Raw genomic sequence first — 16,116 nt, forward strand, 5'->3', positions numbered from 1 at the left:
ATATGAAATTACAAAAACTTCAGAAAGGTGCAAATTCTAATTAAAAAAGCTGACCAAGTGCAATGTAATCAGTCTTCTATATCTGGGAAATTCCAGTTCTCAACCAGAATTATTTGCAGCTCAAATACAGTACAGTACAAGTAAATTATGTTCTCAGTCCATTTACCGATTTCAGAAAAAGAAATTGAGATAGCAAATAATTTTCTGTCAAATTTGATAGCTCTTTCACTGGCAAAACCATAGTTCACCTACAGAGCTCTCAAAAACTGACTTTTCAGTCTGACAGGTTAGTGCTGCTGTTGACAGACTTAGATTTTTCAAACACATCCTTGAATTATACTCCCATCTAGTGTCTGCACTCTTTAGAATAAATGGAATTGTTCTGGGCATTATGTTAATGCTGAAATAGGTTTAGTTGTGAAAAATATTCAGTATGGTACTGTAGATCTTTCATACGCTCAAAATGGTTAGCACTTTTTTAGGAAATATGTTGATAGTTACTGTACAGTATGTCTTTCAGAGAATAGAGCTGAGCTATGCATAAACACTAGTTTCACATGGTGGAAAAATTCATCATTCATTTCTAGGGAGGACCAGAAATTGTGTACTTATTTTTGCTTCTCTTTCGGTTGTACTCTAGTTGGTCTTTTATACATCTTTTTAAAGCCAAATAAAGTAAAATATATACCTACAGCGAGGACAGACAATTCTTGAGCAAAGTCACCACAAACTGTGGCCCTGCTGAGATGATGTTTCTCTTCTCATGTATGTTTACACAATACGTTCAATGTAATGTCATGATTCACAAATATGAAAGAGAAATGTAATAACCTTTTTATCTGTGGTAGTGTGCATGAACTTTTAGGACATGGAAAAATAATCCTGTTTTTTTAACTCCTATATATAATACAGGTGTATGTTAAAGTACAAATACGGCACTGAAGATTTCACGAAAACCCTCTTTCAGCCAATACAATATTCAATCCTAGAATAAATATTCTGTGAAATCCCCAGTGTATTATTGTAACACATATGCCACCTATATAGAAAACAATTTAAGATCTTAGTGTCAAATAAATGCATCAGAGCATGATGTAGCTAAATTAAGATGATAACATGTGATCACATTCACAGCAAGCTAATTCTTCTTTTTGTAACTTTTTATGATAAAAGTTACTGTACCCTGACTAGACATTTACAGATTTAAAATAGAAATTTAAGCAGCAGCCAATTTCAAATTATTATCTAAATGAAAGCTAAATGTTCTGGTTGGCATAATATGGTGAGAATATATGAGAATACGATGACAACGGCAGAATACATTACATCAGATATAAGGTAATGTCCAAATCGTTTGAAACCATTCTCTTTTATAACCTCATACAATGAAAAATATTATCTCACATGCTCTCTTAATATGTCATTTACGAGTCATAAAATCTCGATTTTAGTCCTTCTACAATGACATTCCATAATTAACATAATGACCAAATATGATAATATTATATAATATACGTTATACTATTTTATAACACTACAAATATGACATTAGTAGTAGTATCATTATATCATACTACAGTATATATTATTTAATGTACATAAGCTACAGTACTTGTGACAATGTGATTTTATAAGGCGATTTTCATCTTTTAAGATAAAAAGGAGAGATAATGACAACACAACCTGCCAGGCCATCCAATTTCTGCTTATCCAGTCAGTGTGTATCAGTGTACATATGAAAGTACAGATTTGTGGAATGTTGTAATAAGATAATTTCCTTAAAAATAAGAAAAAGATACTGAAAATGTACAACTGAGAAAAATCAGTTATGGCATAGAAGAGCAGAAAAAGTATAGTTTGAAAAAGCCAGCAAAGTGAAAACATCAGAACAGTACTTTATAAGTCAAGGGGACTGAAAATGAACACTTATCTGCACAATTAGTATTCATTCTACAGGGACACTAATACAATGGTTATAAAGTCTAATTTTATTCAGTTTGGATTTGTTTAGAGTGCAGAGCAGTAAAGCTCAGTAGTGTTTGTAGGTTTTCTAACCGACTTTTTATACCCACTGGTAAAAACCAACATTAAAGCGCAAATATTTTTCTGACATCCATTATTTTCACTTTGATGCTTTAAAACACAACTAGAACTGGTTTGTTTTTAAATAGAAATATTTTATCTGCTGGAACCAACGATATTTTGTTAATCATTCCTGTTTAGAAAAAAGATGATAGAATGAAGGACTCTACTTGTATATACTGTACACAGATGTACTTGTATTTTACACAGTCACCCTCACCACCTAAATACACACATGTACTTTCACATACCCAAGTCACTTTCAAGGCAGCTAAAAACATTTAAGCTGTTAATGAACGGAATTGTCACTCAATCTCTGTTGAGTGTATTTTCCCGTGTCTAGTTCAGTCATAGTAGGTTTCATTTCCTCAGTCCCTGATGACGTCTTTTGATAACATATTTATTGAAGTAAATTGTGAAGCTGTTGCATAATTTAACTACTGTTTTTCATCCTTTGTGGTGCCCCTGCCCTAAAAAATAACTCATTGATCCCAGGCCTGCCTCTGTATCAGCAAGGGTAGCTGCTGATTTCACTGTCAGATGAAGATAAAGAGGCTGAAGAGGAGGAAATTAATGTAAATGCACAGCAGGCTTGATTGTTGGAGGAACCTTTAAATATCCTTTCTTTGCCATTCGTGATCACTAGCTACTGAGGCAGATGATAATGGTGATACATGTAGTAAGTGGGAGTCAAACAGATCATAAATGGATACCGAATGTTTGTAATAGGTCTGAGTGGGTTTCCTATCTTGAGGAATTGATTGATTGGTTTCTCTACACAAGTAAAAATTAGGCTAGTGAAAAGATAGTGATCTTTTCTTTTGAAAAAAATTATTCCAGCTATCTCAGGCACACATCAGTCTTCTGTTCAGTTTTGGTTATTGATCATTAGTGTTAGATTTTTATTAGGTGCCACCACTTTTAAGGAATATTTTCAAACTTTTCAGCTCCTCACTTCGGATTTTCTGAAAGTTTAATATTGCAAACCATTAGAGCAAATGTACATAGGAGCAAATTTTGTATTTTGCGCCTGAAGAGGACAGCACTAAAACTCACCCTGTGGGTCTGTTATGTGTTACTCATTTCTAGGCTGTGCAACTGAATTATACATTTAAGTAGAAGCATACTGAGTAGTTACTTTAAATACCCCAGAGGCACTGTGGCAATTAATTTGTTTTTTCAGAAATTAGTGAAAAGAGTTTTCCATTACTTTACCATTAGTGCAGGTTTCAAGAAGCAACACTTATCATAATGTGACTGCCCAAATCCTCCTTTATCTTCATTAAATTCCTTAGGGTTTTTTTCCTTATAATGCACAAATTACTACACAGTGGTAAAACAACTGCATGAAAAAAAAACACAACAAAATCCTGCCAGAGCACTAAGAACTGTTCCAGTATTTACTGGACAGCTACTGTATGTTCTTTTCTCCCACTAATTTGTCATTGACTAAGAGTGTTTTAGACACCAGAGTATTTCATCTTGTCCGTTTCAGTCAGAAGGGGAAAGTAGATGGCTGGGCAGCGTTCCCTGGGGGGAATTCCCTAGCCTGCAAATGCAGGGGTTAATCTCAGGTGCAGGCCATGCCTGTCCCTGCACAGAGCTGTACTGTATCTCCTCGACAACGTGGCAGCCAATCGGATTGCCGTTGTGAGACAGGGCTGGGGCTGCCCAGCACAATCTGTTCCTTGGAGGGAATCTGGAGCCTAGCAACAGATATCAGTTCCAGGAGGCCAATACAAGAGGCCTGGATGCAAACGTGCGATATGGCTACGAGGCGGCACGAGTGGCTGATAAGAAATGGAAAAAAATGAACACAAAACCCATCCATTCTTGTAATGAGAGTACTCAACCAATGTGCACATTTGTTCAAAGTATGGCATGAACACCCTCATCTCTAATCAAATCTCTTCTGATCCACTAATGAACCTCTTTGTGTATGTGAGTTTCAAATGAAGTTTGAAGAACAAAGCACAGAAAAAAATGCACCATACTGCATGATGATGTACGGCACAACAGGAGCCTCAATAACTGATCTGGAGTCATGGTAACTGGAGTGAGCTTTGCTTTTATTGATTAAAATGCATCTGCTCATCCATGCTGTGCTCACACCACCTTGCTGGAGGCAAACTGTACTGGACTTACACAAGCTCTCTTCCTGCTGACAACACAAGCAAAAGCTCATGCCATAATTAACTGTTTACACATCTGGAGTGACATTTAACTTTGCATGCATACATACAAGGATGTGCTCAGACTTCATTTCAGTCAAAAAAAAATGCTCACGAGAAGACATTTATCATCAACGGACAATAGATGTTTTTGTTTTTACAGTTGCATCATTGGTCTTTGGTCCTGCCCAATGACGTATCCTCTGGGCACCCTGAAATTTCACTTTCCTGACCAGTATAAAACTCCAGGAGGGAGGCAGTGTGGACAGAGCTGGGTAAGCATGTAGAGGCTGGGAGAAGAGGAAGTAAGTTTAAGTGCATCAAGGTTACAGGATGTTAGTGAAATTGATTGTTCACATTTGTTCATTATTGTTTAGGGTACTATGTAATATGCTTTCTTTTTCGTGAAAAAAAAACAATAAATTGAACATGAATGTAGCAATACTGTTGAGGATAAATCATGCCCACTTTAAAATAAGCCACCCTGACATTTACTGTAGATATATGAAAGCAACTCATCAAAAAAACGAAGCATTCACAAACACAGAATGCCATACCTTCCTTTAAAGACAAATAGCAGTAATTGTGTTTTTCACTAGAATGCAATTTAACAAAACATGTTCATGTGCCTTCTGGGTGTAGGATGTTTTCTATTGCCATCACTAGAATCATTTAAATATTGCAGTTATTATGGTAGTACATTACATGCATCTCCATTCCGTTGAAAGGATTGTTATCAGGATGTCTCATTAAATATGAAGTGAAAATAAATGTTCAACAAGCCAAATAATAAACCAGGACTGGGTTAAATGGAGTCTGGAATTAGTGAGCAATGTTACAAAACAGCCGGTGGTTGAGACATGAAGCAAAAAGCAATCTGCCTTGTTTCCTCAGACCTTTAGTTTTTTTTAAATGGTAAACAGAAATATGAGACAAAGACACATTATCTCCGGAGATGAATTCCATAGGGGTAAGTGCAAATTGCACCATAGATTCTCTGACCTTTTTTTGGCTAAGGGATCATTCGTGGGGAGACCACCGCTCAGAAGGTTCCCAGTTTAACCACAGTCATAAAATTGAAAAATCAAACTTGCATGTCAACATATTTAGTGTAAGCATTTTCAGATCCAATACCTTGGAGTATTGATTTTGCATACTACTTGGGCTGCTAATACAAAACAATCCATGCATTTCCAAGGAGCCATGAACAATTTCAAAGGATTCCCTGGTGTCTGAAAACCATTTTTGGGAATGACGATGCGAGGGTAATACAGTATATCAACTCATTGACTAACTGCTTTATGCAATTAAGGGTTGCAGGGGAGCCAGAACCTATCCCAGCAAGCAACAGGTGCAAGGCAAGATATGACTTGGACGGTACGCCACTGACTATATATATAAGCGCAGTTACACACTGAAAAGATGGGAACCTATTGGAGATCAAAGTAAGTAGTAAGTGGAGCAAAGTCATTTTAAACTTTTAGGAACAATCATGGTTAATATTTGTAAATATGGTTGGTGCTGCTGGACCAGAATTTCAAAGACCTGAAGCTCCAGTATGGTAAACAGAGACATTGTGTTGCAGGAGATCTGTTCTTCAAACGAGATATTAAAGATCCAGACTGCTTTGCCATTGAAGGTCTAATGGCACTATTCGTGGAGGCTTGAATTCCACTGGGATTGCACATCCTGGCCTACTTACAGTACATTTCCCCTTTATTTAACTTGAGAAGCAGTTTCTCACTTCTCATCTGACGTTTTGAGCAGTGTCAGTGCTGGTGAATAATGGCTATTGCACATCACCCAGGTGGGTGTTTTAATCCAGCAGGCATCATCCTGGGGAAAAACATTCAATTGGTCCAATTACAGAAATACATTTATTAATTGAGGTTTCATGAGTAAAAAGAGCTTTTAGCTTTTAAGGAGAAGAGCTGAGGATACCTGGTATGGCTGGTTAAGTCCTATATTTTCAACCCATCTATATTACCCTATATTTGGAACTTTAAATGCCAGATTTCATTAAAAGGAAATGAAATGGCTTATTTTTTGAGTATGTCCACTTCTGTATCATACAGAAATTTAACCCCAAGGGAAGAGAGGAGACTCACATCAATCCTTGAACCATGTACAGAATATACAATGTGTGAATTAAACAATATCCACTACCTGAGTAAATGGAAACCTGCCTGAAATGTCATGATCCGTAAAAGTCTATCAATGTAGGATTCCTAATTATTTTAACTGGATTTACGTATGGAGGAGGAGGATAGAAAGTGGAGAATAAGACATTCTCTTATCACCACAGAAACCCAGCACTTTAAAAATAGCTTGGAAAGGCAAAAGTTTCCATGACTTTTGTCAAAATAAGAATGTTTTATAAAGGGAAAAATGTTACTCCGCCTTTCCAAACAACAGCCATCGTAAAGTAAGTTATGGTCTTAAAGACTTGACTATCAACGGTTTCAAAATAAAAGCAAAAAAAAAGTTTTATTACTGGTTTATTGGGATGTGTTCATAGAAAAGACAAATAAAAATTCCTATTGCTCTACAAAAGCAGTTTCAAAAGAGTTTCTGAAACTCTGCGCACATACAGCACACTTGCACAAAACAACAACTATAATCACATTTGTCTGGCTTTGAAAGAAAAAGAAAAATAGTGATTTGACGCTGAAGGCTGTACTAGGTAGCGTAGGTTTAAAAGGTTTAAATAAACAAACCTTATGAGAGGAAATAAAGCTGGTACTCATGCAGTAATTAATGAATATTAAAAACAGAAAGGAAGGAAAGATTGTAATTTTACCCAAAGTGTCTAGAAATGTGCCACACAGTCCCAATATAATTCTCTTGAGTGCAATCAAAGTCATCTTGTATTCAGCGTAGAAAATCAATACACTTCAACACACACAGTACCTTTGTCTGCTTAGTGCATGTTTGCTTAGAAAACTAATTTGGTAATATCCAAACGCTCTCAACTTCAGTGACAGTCATGATAAGGAAACTTTCAGAATTTAAATGTGTTTTGTAAGTGAAGGGCTCTTGACTCTCCGCCGTGATCTCACCGCTTTATGCAGATCTTATTAGTGTGTCTGTGCTCCCAAAAAAATTGAAATGGATTAAAAAATGTGGATGCAGTCTATGTTTTTTAAATCCACTTCTTCTAAAAAACTAATTAAAACAATGCAGTAAGGCACATCCCAGGACTGATTTTGATTACGTTTTACACTCTTTGCAATTTATGTCCTTCAACCACATACAGTATATTAGTCTTAAAATATTTATGTGAAGCTTTTGTTGACGGTAGGGGACAGCTCTTTTAGTGACACTTTGGTTTCTCAATTCAGTGGTTAATTATTTATGAAACTCTTCTTTTATTTTACCTGCCTTTACTTTCATGATGTCCTTCCCTTGTGACAGGAGTGTGATTTGCGTGCTTTTGCAGTTGGCTCTCTACTGCCGTTGAAAGATTACACTTGCAGTCTCAAGAAATAATTTCTATTCTTTAAAGACAGTCTGCAATTCTAAGTCATTTTGCATGATAGGCGATAGAAATGAATAAACAATGCACTTAAATTTCCATGGTGCCTTTATTTATAGTAGCCCTAACCCTCACATTGCCAGTTCTGCCAAATATACTCTAGACTACTCTCTTTAATGCTACCTGCAGCAGTAATCATTTGTCAGTTCAAGACACTCTTAAGCCATGGCAATAGTCACAAAAAGAGACAGACAAACATCCAAAATGATTAGAACCCATCCCTACTGGAAACTACTTATGAAACAAATGAGACCTTCCAAACAGTCTAGATGTTGTCTCTAAAACTAGTTGACAGAAACAATCCTTTTGGAAAATACACAAAAATAACTAGCTTAAGCATAGTTAAATAACCTGTTTTTGAAGACAATCAAGAAAGTAGCCACTTAAGTTATGTGTGCACTTGAGACTGCAGTAATTGTCAAAAGAAGGTATCTACTTCTGCGCCCCCATTTAGGGTAATCACAAATTAATAAAACCACATCTCTGTAGCGACTGTATGGCAAGTGCTTACAAAATGTCTCCTGAACTGGATGAGAGTGATTCATAAGGGTGTGTAGCCACTGGGAGAATTCTTCCAGGATTACCAGGTTTTTATTCATGGCATATGTTTAAACAATGTTTATTATTGTGTCTCTTATTAAAATAAATCTCATGGGTCTCTAATGGCTATGGGCGACTTGTTAATATATTTTGGTGGCTTTTTTATCCCAGGTATAAAAAATATATATAAATCGATGCAAAAAAATGACAAAACAGTTCAAAATGCACTTTGGCACAAAGGTCTAGTCTTACTTTCTGGTAACATTTAACAATTTGGATTTTTAAATAAAATAACATTAACAAGCGCAGTGAAGAGTTGAAAGCCAGGGAAGAAGAAATGGGTCATCCTAAAAGGAAAATGGCCCTTTTTTCTCTTAAATCTATATTTAAACCTCCCCTCATGCAGGTCCCGCTGCCTGGGTCCAACATTTTTAAAATGGTGTTCCATCCCGGTGAGCCCATCTTGAGGACTTTTTCTTTCTTGACTCTTCCTTTTGTCGCAGTTTCTTCCTCTTGTTATCGAAGTGGCCTGGGGAAAAGATGGCCGATGAAAATACTGTTTGGAGCTCATTACAATGCAGGCTGTCCAACACTGTTTTCGTGGCAAAGAGTATTTTTAAGGCAACTGCTTGATAAAAAAAGTGGTACAATCTTTTTAGGCAGCTAGAGGAAAACACAGAATTCAACCTAGTAATTGTTTTCAATTACATATTCTTTACACCAGATTTATAGATGGGCTGGAGTGGGTATTTATAATGTTTCTCTTAGGTAAAAAAAAAAAGGATTGGTTAAATTTAGTGAAATTAGTGATTGTGTAAGTGTGGTAAGAATACAAAACTGTGTCGGTTCAATACTTAACCAGCAGCCGTATGACCCTGCAGCTCACAACTGGCAACCCACAGAAGCTAAGCAATATCTGATTTTTAGTGAGTCAAAACTCAGAGTACTATACATTCCGGAGTTAAAACAAAGCTTCACAGAACATGACTCATATCAACATGATACGTATAGGAGAAATTCAAGAGTTTAAGACAGGGAAAGCTGAACAACAAAGAAATGTTGAACACTGCAATGAAACCATTTCTTGTAATTGCCTTTTCTCTGCTGTACTTTGGTGAAAACAACTGGCTGACCTTCCTGACATGACATGTATTCCAATTATACAGTGCCTGTGTAACTGGTATAATAAATTAGGCAGCTGTCAACAACAAGAAAAAATATATATCACACATTCATTGTCATTCCCCTCTCATTTTAGGAGATAAAAAGGCAACACAGAAAGCACAGATATTGAAAACTGAAAATGTGGAAAGCTAAAATATCTGTTACCATCAACATATCCTTGAGTGCTGAACTCAAGACAATTGGAGGAGGTATTTTAAAACCTGTTTCTGTACTCTGTTCTTATACTTGATACCTCTTCTGGCAACCACACTCAACTCTTCCTGCTTGGCCTACATGTGACAGCCTTGGTACACTATCCCACTGGCTGGTGCTTACTCTTCTAAATGAAAGATGACAGATTATTCCAGAAACCTTGTTTTCTTGAAAAAAAAAAGTGTACCCTTAGATTCACCCTGTGGCAGAAGGTGAACAGGACTCATGCCAGGACAATATTTCCTTGGGGGGCAGAGATAGGGCACTGCACTCCTGACGTGCCTGTTGTCAGCAGTGCTGGTATACTGTAATTACTCAGTCCTCCCAGGGGGATTGGTCTAACTGGCTGGTGTTCTGGTCTGTTTCAGGGAACCACATTATTGGAGTAGCCTAACAGTGTCTTTGGATAGTTCTGCTGGTTTTGTGTTGCACTACCGCATCATACTTATTTGCATTAGCAGAAACTTGTAATCCACCCTGTCCTGGTTTAGTATCTCCAGCCCAGAACTTTAAGCGGATATATGGATATATCTCAATTCCTTTTCAGAACGTTTGCCATTTACCTTCACCTCTTCATGTTACCTTGTGACCAATACAGTAATTAGATTATCAGACCATACAGGTATATACTATCATATATCCGAACTATATCCGAATATATCCGAATGTGCGAGCCGTCTGTTTAGCACAGTTGTCATTACAGAGCTCACCAACGGGACTGGTGTGTTTAAGAGCAGGCGAGGGGGGTAAAAGCAATAAAAATCAGAGTAAGCTCAAGAATGTGTCTGGCTGCGAGACTGTCATGAACGTCTGTTGCCCTAAAGCTCTACACAGCAGTCGGGGGCTCTGTGCGCTGGGCTCTCGGCTCCTGCTCTTTCTTCTTCAGGCACGAACGCAACACAGCGCCGGGTTTCACACCTCTGGCGGCTCCGGAGACGATGCCCTGAGCTCCCCGCCCTTCCTCCCCCTCTGTGTGGCCCAAGGTGGTGTTTCTCAGGTAGCCGGGCGCGGAGGCCTGGGCCGGCAGGGCGTTTTGCCTCCGGCGTCTGCGTTCTTGTTCCAGTGCCTCCTCGTTAGCCACTCCTGAGGGATCGACAATAATAAGGGAAACAGATTTTTTAAACTGTAACTTTACTCCAAAAAATGTTCATTATATTAAATGGCTATTAATAATAATTCATATAATATCGTAATTAATATGAATACAGTGTATTAATTATATGAATTAACATTTCTATTATTCCGCGGTATTTAGTGCTGAGGTTGCATTTTTTTGTTTTAAGGCATTCCAGACCTTATGAAATGTAACTACACATAGAGAAACCTACCATTTTAAACTTTCACGGTAATTGCACAATCTCACGTTTCACACTCATCCTTGTTTGACCTTGACCTTGTTTGACTGTTTCCTTGACGATGTCAAGCTCTTATTTTGTGTCACAAATCTAGACTGTATACTGAGCATCAAAAGAAATGACATATTCACCAAGCTATGGGGGAAAATTACAATCTTGACGTCCTGTTATTCTCATGTGTAAATTTATTGTGCTAATTACATTTCTCCTCATCAGAGGGTCTACTGTGAAATTTACAGGCTACTAGTATGTGTGGCCTAGAAGCAACACAAGCTGCACGTCTGTGACACAGCTTTGCCAAGGGCTGCATGTGGGTTGTGGGATTCTCTCACATGCCTCTGGTACTGTAGGTCACTGGTCTCTGAGCAGTAGATACCACATGTCATCCAAATAATATAATAATCTGGAGGATCCTTCATGCCATAATGGTTTTCCAGTATGGTAAATAGGGCATCCACAGCACACCAGCACACCTGTCAGATTCTAGTTCCATTGTTACATGGGTGACACAAGAAAGGACACTGTCCTGCTGGAAGGTTACCTGTAAGAGCCCATGGGCAGTGTATCAAGTGCGTTTTCAAGTCCTGCGCAGTCAGGTGGCTCTCAGTTATTACAGGTGAAGTTCTGCTGCAACTCCACACTCCTACCAAGGTCATCCCATCACTCTGCACACCCAGACCTATTCACATTCACTAGAGTGATTTACACAAAACCTTAATCAGCTGCTAATGAGAATTTGTCTACTGCTGATAAGTGCAACTGGGGTGTTGCTCCAATGCCACGAAGACATTTTTCTCTAGATAAATGGAGCATATTAATTCCTTCCTGTTTTTCTTCCTAGATTTTCACCAGATTTGAAATTCAACAGGTTACCTCAACGACCTGTGCCCAGTCTGTCACTAATGAAGTTATTTAGTGTTTATGCAACAGGTGCTCTTGCGCATCACAGCCAGTCATGAATGATCCGCTAATTTCAATGACGCCAAAAAAAATGAATAAAGATCCCAAATCCTTATTTACTGTATCTCTACAGACATACATAAGTTTCTTTGATGCTCAGTACATGTTTATAATCCTTGTAAAAACATGTTTATTAAGATACATTGTTGTTAATTACAGTAAAGTAGGTTTGAGAGTTAGGAAAGTGAAGGTTGTATTTTGATTTACAAAATAATAGAATAAAACCACCGTACAAGTGCAAAATTGCCTTGCAAATTGACCATGGTAAATGTAATGGTACAGGCACATATGAAACAAAAAGTAACACTTTATTCAAGCAACATCCACATATACCACAACTGAAAAATACAAGCAAAAAGATATTTTGATACTGTACCTTTTTAGTAGAAAAACAAAATCCAGTAATACGCACTTAAAAAAGCATGATAAAACACATGGAACTTGTTAGTGTCAACATTTCATACAATGCATCTCTATTCAGTTGCTTAACAGCATATTATAAAAGTGCCGACATACTGTATAATTCAACATTAAAATTCTACTAATATTTGAAGTGTCCCTTAACCCCCCTATCAGCGCAATACCTTGGCGTGCCCTTGATGTACGGAAATTGAAATGAGAGGCCGTTCAATCATATTCTACACTCTTCAGAAAGCATGTGCATATTTAATATGTGTACCAGTGCACAACACCAAAAAGAAAAGAGTTTGACTGTTGCCTCCATCCACTTTGGTGGCTTTTTTTCATATAGGAATCTTATATATCCCATTCATATTTCATATGGTAACATCTCATTGCGATTAGTCATGTAAATAAAAATGAGATTTCTTTATTCCCCTTTTGGTTGGTAATTTACATTTATATTGAATTAGCAGAGGTGGAAAAAAGGAGACTGATTACACTACAAGATTACAGGCAGATAATATCTGCATTGTGTTGTGTAATTAAAGAAGGAAGAGAGAAGAAAGCAGTCCAGATGCTCCCTATCTTGAGCCTGTTTCATTTAGAAAAGGTCTCAGACATCTTTTAAGAATCCTGTAAATATTTAACAGTCAAGTCTTTCAGGAGACATGGATCATTAGAAACAAAGATCAAAAAATGATTTGAGCGTCCATGAATATGGGTCTCAGTGAACACTGAAAGGCAAGAGTGATTACTCTCAATATTTATTAATTTATCTGACATTCCCTAAATCCTTCATATTAAAATATTTCCAAGACAAATAGCAGTTACCCGTTACGCTTGAACTTTTATTTATTTTATTTAACCAACGCAAACAAATTTGCCATCCCACTACAAATGACGTGTTAATTCGTATTAATTTTATAGACTTATTTAGATATATCAGTTGAGAAACCCTCATCAACTGTGATGTCCCTGAGACCTGTTTATGCAGTGGGACATCTACTAGAGGAATCTAATAAAATACCTTGTTCAAGGGTACAATATGCATCTCTGTTGTACCCACGATCCTCTCCTGACTCCAGGTCAGGAGTCCTAACCATTCCACACTGCTGCCTTCAAAAGTGTGTTCCTGCTCTAGCGAAGCCAAAATACCCATATCAGTTCATTAACCTGTAACTGATCACTTGAAATTCTTAAACATCTTAAATATTCATTATTAATTTGATTACAGATGTTTCAGGTTATTACTATTTAATTCTGCAGCTTTTTTCTGATAATTGTGGGACAGAATGCTTAATAAAGCAATGTGGCCATTCATTTTTGTTAAAGATATCACGTTCAGTCTTACAGTGCAAATCACACACTGTAAGAAACGTCCCACTTAAATCCTCAGAACTAAGGAAGGTAATCTAGACTGCCAAAAACAGTTTGGATCTGAAGGACAAAGGAAATGACAAACAACAAATGCTGACGGCTGAACACACAACTCTAGAAGTATTTAAAAATGTGTCAATCCCATGTGTTGGTTTTAGAGGTAGCCATTTTAGTAAGGCAAGCAACACACAGAAGTGTTAAAGGCTTTTCTGTGTATCTTGGAAGTTTGTTAAAATAGTAAACCAGAGCAATTTGCCTCTTTTATTTATGAATGCTAACAATGAAAAGCAGTAAAGAAATGGACACCCTTCATTTTAGTCCCCTTTTCACTTTGAATTGCAAATAGCGGTTAATCATGCTTGAAAAGCAACACTGAAGATAGAGATACACAATATTAATTTAAAACACACAAAAGTAATTCTCAGTTGCTTGCTACTGCGATGAGAAGAGATGCTTGGCTGTATTCACATTGCTAAAACAGCTCAGCTTTTCCAATCAATATGCAGTTTCTATTATAAGGCCGTTACCTGAGCGATAAGACTAATGCCCCCACAACAACACAAAAAAGCAGCATAATCCATTATCATTTAATTACTTTAAACAAAAAAGGAATTCAAAGTGCGATCCATGATAATGAGATCTTTTAATACTCATAAAAAGGCTGCCTTTTATTTTCTAGATCAAAGACCGTTTTAATTTAAACTACAAAATGCAGGCTAATATCCAAGCATCATTATCCATGCATGAATTTAGAGCCATTGTTGTGATTTGTCTCAATTTTTATTTCCTAAATGAACATGCATTAAAGTAGAATGAGAAGTGTTATTTAGGGTTATATATAGTCTTGGGCCACATGTTTTTGGGTAAATGTGCCCCTTTATTTTAGAGAATGGCTCTGAAGAATGACTCGCGTTCATTTATACTGAGCACTTCAACCACACTGAAGTAAATGTATTTTTCAGGAGAGAACAAAACCTACCAGCGCAGTTTAGTACTCTCTTATGTACTGAATGGTGGCCCTAGACGTTTAGCTCAAAGGGTGAACAAATTCTGCACAAACCTGAACAGGAATTTAAACAGTAGTGCAGAATGCAAAAGTAAATGGCATTAAAGAAAATACTTAAAAGGTTTATTTTAGGTCTGGTTGCGATTTGGTTCGGTCTTCAGCAGGAATGACAGAACCCGTGTATTGTGTTTCACATCAGTTACTATTCTCATCTACAGTGGTTCCATGTATACCTTGCCTCTAAAAACATTCCTTGTATGTTTTACACACATTTGTCACTAAATAGCAAAACGAAACAATAGCAGCACATTGATATCAATGACAGCCATGGACTAGTCTGTCTTTTTCCACTGTCTTACATTAATTCTATCATTCTTCCCAGGTTTGTAATAGTGGACTGTAGCTGTGTAAACATTTAATGTTAACAGCAGTAATGTCTTCACAAATTTTAGTATATTCTATTGACTTTGAGCTTGTATCCCCCACACTCGGCAAAAGACACTGACAGATTTAAAAACTTCTTTTAATGTAAAGAAATATTAGTTTAAGCCACAGAAGAGCTTATCCCGAGAAGAAGAGGAATGAAAGCTTCCGGTTAATCAGAGTTGTTTTCCTGACAAAATCATTTTGGTGGCCCCCCCCTTTCAAATAATTAAAAAATGTAATTGCTCCATGTTCGTCAACTACCTTCTTGCTTCACTGCAAACTGTCCATCTTCTCAGCTCATCACTGCTACCCTTGCAGCAGGACAATAACATGAGAACTGCAAATGCTTTTCTCCATAATGTCCACTTGTTAGAGCCATTCGCCATTTTAGTCCAATGCAGTGCATCAGGAATTAACTCATGTCCACCCAAACCCAGCAGTGATTGGGGAATTCTGGTCACAGCCAAGTAAGGAAACCAGCTTCAAACCAGTACTATAGGTGTCTGACTATAAGCTGTACTTGTTAAGCCATTCCAGAAACCCTGTATATACATTTATTTGTATGTACAATATGCAATTCATGCACATTTACCTAAAGGTAGCATACATTTTTTATAGACCGAATTATGATCTGTGGACAACGCATGAGATAAACATTTTTAGCAGGCCTGTTAATGTAGCATGGTAATTAAGCTCTCATCCTGTCTGATCACAATGTGCTAAAAATGCCTCTGCGGTAGTGGAAGACAGTTTGACATCCAGAGCATGTAATTACTACAGTAAAAGGACAAATCAATGAGAGATTAGGCAAACCTCTTCACACACAGTATTCATCGGTTTATTTTCTTCTATTAAACTAGTTCAAAGGTTCTGTAAGGTGACATT

General features: G+C 37.1%; 1 protein-coding gene across 3 annotated transcripts in view; it reads right to left on the bottom strand.

The window, feature by feature from the left end:
* Nucleotides 1–6,734: 6,734 nt before the first annotated feature.
* LOC148657487 (dnaJ homolog subfamily B member 6-like) overlaps nt 6,735–16,116 on the bottom strand; it is a 47,877-nt gene continuing 38,495 nt past the window's right edge. For all 3 annotated transcript variants that reach the window (XM_088643834.1, XM_088643836.1, XM_088643835.1), the window contains exons 9-10: nt 10,624–10,788; nt 6,735–8,857 (exon numbers count right to left, since the gene is read on the bottom strand). In XM_088643834.1, the coding sequence (XP_088499960.1) occupies nt 8,760–8,857; nt 10,624–10,788 (263 nt within the window). In that variant the 3' untranslated portion in view covers nt 6,735–8,759. The remainder of the gene's footprint in view (nt 8,858–10,623; nt 10,789–16,116) is intronic.

Source organism: Lepisosteus platostomus, chromosome 8 (assembly GCF_059453375.1).
Source record: "Lepisosteus platostomus isolate fLepPlt1 chromosome 8, fLepPlt1.hap1, whole genome shotgun sequence".
In the NCBI taxonomy this organism is placed as follows: domain Eukaryota; kingdom Metazoa; phylum Chordata; class Actinopteri; order Semionotiformes; family Lepisosteidae; genus Lepisosteus; species Lepisosteus platostomus.